This window comes from Trachemys scripta, chromosome 9, assembly GCF_013100865.1.
Source record: "Trachemys scripta elegans isolate TJP31775 chromosome 9, CAS_Tse_1.0, whole genome shotgun sequence".
In the NCBI taxonomy this organism is placed as follows: Eukaryota; Metazoa; Chordata; order Testudines; family Emydidae; genus Trachemys; species Trachemys scripta.
Window position 1 is genome coordinate 69,660,903 of NC_048306.1, and position 6,108 is coordinate 69,667,010.

A 6,108-nucleotide genomic window follows, 5' to 3' on the forward strand; every position below is an offset into this window, starting at 1 on the left:
GCTTGAAGGAGTTCTCGTGTGATCAAGTATTGCAGAACTTCAATTTAAGGGTTAGCAAACTTAATTTCATCTTTAACCTAACACCAGATCCTGCAAGGTTCTGAGCACCCTCCACTTCACTGAAGCTAACAGGAGTGGGAAGCCCAGTCAGCAGCTCAAACAAGGTGCAGTGTAGAAGCAGTCAGACATGAGCTCGGGTAGCCACAGCCATAAGCCTAGTGCCATAGTCTAATGCCCCTTTAATTTTAAAAGATGTTAACCTGGAGAGAAAGTTTAAATGTATTATAATAAAGCTCATAACTTACAAATGAGCCTCTTGGTCCAATACACCCGGTCTCTCCTGGAAATCCGGGTTCTCCTCTTGAACCATTGCAGCCATCCAAGCCAGGTTTGCCCCTGGACCCTTCAATTCCAGGATATCCCTAGTGAGGGTTTAATTACATGTAAAGATGTGGCATGGTTATTTAGGTTCAGGTTTTGTCTAAACACAGCAGTGACACTGGTAACCCAGAACTGGGACAGAGGATCACCCACATAGGTCTCGCTTCTATACTCCTTACACTGGAAAAGTCTCCCGTTGAGAGCTATGAGAATTTTCCTTACACCTAGCAATAGGCTCAACGGGGCTGTAATCTGAAACTAGAGTGTTTGGTCTGATACCTCTTACATTCCCTTCTTTAATGCACAGTAGCTCTGCCAGGTGAGGAAGAGAATTAGGCTGGGTGCTGCTCTCACTAGAATCAATAACAAAAGTTTTTTTTCCAATGGAAGCAAAATCAAGCTCTTTGAGAGTAAATTCCGTCTGGAAGCAATAAAGAGCTATCACCTTTGGGGAAACATGCAAAGGTTTTATTCCTTGTGAATGACATACACTAAGGTCATCCCAAACTAGCTAGGCCCCTTTTTACTGTTAGGATGCAATTCAAGTAAATAGGGTACAACTTGAGTCAAACATACTGTGAGCTCAGGAAAACCCACAGACAAATTCTGGGATGGAGGAACTGATTTTCCAACCCCCCGATGCACTGACCATTCACTATTATAGGGGATGGGAAGAGTAGCGGACAGTGGGGTTGGTTGGGAATTTTCCATCAGAATAATTTTCCAACTGAAAATGCCTTTGGGGCAAAATTAAAAATTTTCACATGAAAATTTCAGTTTTGCCAAAAAAAAGTTAGGTTTTCCATTGCGAAAACTGAAATGACTACTCCTCAGCTGCCAACCTGGAAGACTGTTGTCTGGCAGAAGAATCTTCCAAGTGGGAAGCTGGCAAATCAAAAAAAATCCCATTTCAGTGCTTCTGAAACAATATTTTTCTAAAAATCCATTCCTGTGAACAATTTTGCATCCTTGATTCAGGATAATTTTTTTCTCAAACATGCAATTTTTCATGAAAAGGGATTTCTATTTCCCAGACAACTCTAGCAGACACAACCCTGTTCTCTTCTCTATGCTAGATTTTGGTCTTATGGAACCATGTATTTGACAGCTCCTCTAGCAACAATCGCAACTACATGGACAGATATGGAGAGCAAACACAGAGCACAAATGGATCAGAGATCCCCTCCACAGGATCTCTGCTTCCTGGCCTACGTGAACATCCAAAGTGCACTATTTCCACTTTGGTTGATCCCTGTGTAGTCATAAAGGGCCTCTCAGGATTTAACTCTAATAGAAAATCATTTTCAAATTATTGGATTTAATAGAGCATCCTATCCTTTCACCCTACTCATTTCCATTCATATATGACAGCTTGTACACAAAGCTGTATTTCCATCTACCTTAATACTGAGGTGTCCAAATCTATAGTTCCTATTCAGGAAATCTCTTGCTGGTTTCAATGGGGTTTTTATTTGAGTAAGGACTGCTGGACAGTGCTCAAAATGTTTCAACAGAAAAAGAACTATGACCTTGGGATCCTTTTTGCTATTTTAAGAATGTATTCAGAAACCGTGTGGTCTACTTTAGAGCCTGGAGCTAGAGACGACTAATTTTTAATCCTGGCATTGGCATTTCCGTGCTGCATGGATTTGTGCAAGTCTCAGTTAACCTCTCTACCTCCAGTCCCTCCTCTGTAAAATGGGAATAATAGTATTTACTTACCTCAAAGGGGTGTTAATGGATTGAATTAGTTGGTTTGTACTGTCTTTTGGAAAACATGTTAAGAATGAAGTATTATCAATACTAAATGTAATAATGGTTTACTTTGTTTTTCACACATGTACAAAATATGCAGCTCTCCAGGTGATACAGTAACGAAGGGTATAAAACTAAACATATCTGATTATTAAGGTAATCTGTTAAAATAGTTCCCTATGGGTTCAGATAAATTGTAATCTTTATAACACAATATTGCCAGTGTACTTACAGGCACACCATCTAAACCAGGAAATCCTGGGACTCCTGTTGGGCCCTAAAAAAAAAAAAATCACTTTTACAATTTTGTTCTTTGAGAACACTTAAAAACTGAGGACAACATGAGGATGTGGTACTGTAAAATTAGGTAAAAAACTATCAGGAAATAAAGTCACATTTGAATCATGAATTTAACACCTCACTGCAGGATAAATGGCTATATAAGATGTTTGCAGTGTTGTAGCTGTGTTGATCCCAGGATATTAGAGAAACAAGATGGGTGAGGTAATATCTTTTATTCGACCAACTTTTGCTGGTGAGAGAGACAAGCTTTTGAGCTACACAGAGCTCTTCTTCAGGTCTGGGAAAGATATTCAGAGTGTCCCAGCTAAACGCAAGGTGGAACAGATTGTTTAGCATAAATAGTTAACACATATTGTAAGAGACCATTCAAGGTCAAGTGACCAGTTATGGTTAAACACCTTGTATTTAGTTGTGACACTCTGACTACCTTTCCCAGACCTAAAAAAAGAGTTCTGTGTAGCTTGAAAACTTTTCTCTCTCACCAACAGAAATTGGTCCAATAAAAGGTATACCTCACCCACCTTGCATCTCTGATATAAAGTGGACAGACTCTGCCTGAGGTTATCCAGCTAGTGTATCTTGAACAATGATCAATGATAGCTATGCATGCCACAAATGGTACTGGGGGACAATATTAAATTCTTAGGGCCAATTTCATCCATTAAAACACAAGGGATTACTCAAAAGATGAATTTAGCCATAATGTGTAAAATAATGGTATGTGCCATATTACAGGCTGGCTTCTGCTCCCACTTATATCAATGGCACAACACAAGTTCTATTGACTCCAGAGGAGGATCAAGCTCTAGATCAGTGGAGTTGTACACAAGAAGCTAAATTCTGATCTCACTGACACTGGTGTCAATGAAATTAGACCAGTGAAAGCCAGGGTAAAGGTTCAAGGATTGTAGAAATGTGTAAAACCAAAGGCTGAATTATAATAAAAGGCACCATTTATGATTCCATTTCTCACCATAACCAAAGGTGGCAAAGTTATGCCTATTGTACAGTATTATTTTAAAGTTCTATTTTTCCCCCACATATGTGCACGTAACCTTCTTGATGCTAATGTGAGTGAGGTGGGACATATCAAATGGGCACTTAGACCCCTGAATTTTAACTTTTTTACTGCCAACTTTGATTTAATAATGTGGGGCCAAATTTTGCAGTTCTTTCTCAGGCAGCTCTATAACTGATTTCAGTGGAAGTTTTGCATGGGTAAGAACAGGAGATGCCCATGTAATTTTAACATTCAGTAAAGGCTTTTATTGTTCTTGATTTGTTTCATTTTGCAATATTCACCGTTACATTTTACATACTAAAAAAGACCTTCCCATGGTATTTCCTACCTTATCACCCTTTTCTCCAGCGGGCCCAGGCAGCCCATTCTCACCTCTCTGTCCTTTTTCTCCTTGCAAACCAGCTGGCCCTGTACATCCCAAAGATCCAATTGGACCTTGAGCCCCTAGGTGACCAGGCTGACCCTGAAAGAAACAGAAGAAATAATTCAGAGGTAGTTCAGTAAACAAATATACTTAGCCTCCCTCTGGCTGCTGCTGATGATGTGGAGAACACTGTGAGTAAAACAAAGTTTGAAATATTTACAAATTGTACATTTAGTAATATAATTACCAATATTTCAGATAGTCGCTTTGAAAAATATTTTGGCTTTACTTTTATGTTGTTGTGGTTACTCTCTATTGATATTGCAGACGAATACTACACTTTTGGCATGTTTATGCTTTGAATAAAATGTAAAAGGTGCTAAAGTCCTATAGGATTTAAGCTCCTATATCACTTGTCCACTTCTGAAAATTTTACCTGTCAATCTGAATCATTTTATAATGACTAATTTAAAAAAAAATCCAGGTTCCAACAGAGTACATTTAAATAGAATGGTTGGGATTTTTTTAAAAGTACCTTTTTCAAAAAGTATATCTGTTCATCTTACCTGTCAATGTTTCAGTGAGGGAGAAACTACCTATTTGGGGAATCAGTAAAATGGCAATACACAAAGTGCTGCCACGTGCACAAAATAAACAAACTGAAAAATATTAAGAACTGGTTTGCTCACTAAGTTCTTTCCCCCATAGTCATTCTAGGTGTTACTAGCAAATACAACATTATTAGAGGAAAAATGATTGTCCAGCTGACAGTCTCCCTTTAACTTAAGGTTCTCTTTGCTCTTCTAAAGTAGGTTTAAACATTAGTGTCACAGTAGTAACTTCATAATTAAGACTGAAAAACTTTCAGTTCTAAGTCATTCTTTTTACCAGGGTGGATTTGATCTAAATCAAATTGATTTAAATCATGATCACTAGTCAGGAAGACTCAATTTAATCATTGATTTCTACATAAAAGTGCATTCTTGTTGGTTGTTATAAGCTTAATACATATTCTTCACAACTCAGAGATAGATGTAGGTTTCATTTTTAGAAGGTACACATTATACGTTTTTAAAGTGATTTATTTTGAAAACTTTTCAGATTAGTTTTACAGCTATATCAGAAAATGAATGATTGTTTGATTATTTCATTTACCAAACGTAATTGAAGCAGATATTTATGAAGTCATTGGGAGGTGAACTATTTCCAATTCAACACGTTAATCATTAATATTTGGAGGATTTTCTTGCCATGCTGTATTAGGAAGAGAACATCACCAGACAGACATTTAAATTGTTTTATTTAATTAAAACAACAACGTTATGTATTCTGAATTTTTTTCTTCAACAGCAAACATATAATATTTTAACAAAACAAGCATATGAATTTTTGAATTTAGTTAAACATTCAAGTTTTTTAAAATCAGGTTTGTTTTTGTTAAAATTGTTTTAAACTAAAATAGTTTCATGAAATATTAAAAAAAAAAATTAAATCGACAATGTCAGCCAGGTCAACATGAGAAACTTATATTGGCTTCTGCAGCTAACTCAGTCGTCTTCCCCTTCATTTTCCTATTTGTTCATAATCTGGAAAAGAAAAACAAGCTTTCCTGCTTTTTCAGGTCCCAAACTATTTCTCAATTTGGAATGAATTAGTCCAAAGGAAGAAAATATTCTTTCTACACCGGCAGAAGCAGCTACTTCTGTTAAAAGTGAGATTATCACTTCAACAGTCTCTGAATCCAAGTGCTTAAGTGATTTCCACCAGTTCACTGGTGTGACTTTCTTTAAAACATCAGCAGCAAGCATATATTTCTTGAATGGTTCTTATTCCCAAACTGGATTTTTCAGCATGCTGTCATTATAGGTTTTTCCTTCTAGTGAGAGAATGGTATGGTAGATCTTAAATCAATGAAATAGGGTTACCATATTTTGTGCCTCCAAAAGGAGGACACTCCACGGGGCCCTGGCCCCGCTCCCAGCCCCACCCACGCCCCCGCCCCAACTCCGCCCCCTCCCCAAAGTCTCCGCCCCCTCCCCTGCTTCCCGCGAACATTTGATTCGCGGGAAGCCTGAGCAGGTAAGGGGGGGTGTGGGGGGAGGAGGTGCGGCCCAGGCTGGCCCCCCCGGCGGCTCCAGCCTGGGTCGGCTCGGGCCCTGGGGTGCCGGCCCCGGCCGACCACCCCCGGCCCGCCCAGCACTGCCGGCCGGCCCCCGGCGGCCCAGCGCACCCCCCCGGCTCCGCGACCCTGGACCGGCCCCGCGGCCCAGCGCACCCCCCCGGC

At 39.4% G+C, this 6,108-nt stretch overlaps 1 protein-coding gene across 1 annotated transcript in view; it reads right to left on the reverse strand.

Moving 5' to 3' along the window:
- Nucleotides 1-205: 205 nt before the first annotated feature.
- The window catches only part of LOC117882411 (collagen alpha-4(IV) chain-like), a 52,219-nt gene continuing 46,316 nt past the window's right edge, over nucleotides 206-6,108 (reverse strand). The window contains exons 4-6 of the mRNA XM_034780572.1: nucleotides 3,789-3,923; nucleotides 2,369-2,413; nucleotides 206-422 (exon numbers count right to left, since the gene is read on the reverse strand). Coding sequence (XP_034636463.1) covers nucleotides 246-422; nucleotides 2,369-2,413; nucleotides 3,789-3,923 — 357 coding nt within the window. The 3' untranslated portion in view covers nucleotides 206-245. The remainder of the gene's footprint in view (nucleotides 423-2,368; nucleotides 2,414-3,788; nucleotides 3,924-6,108) is intronic.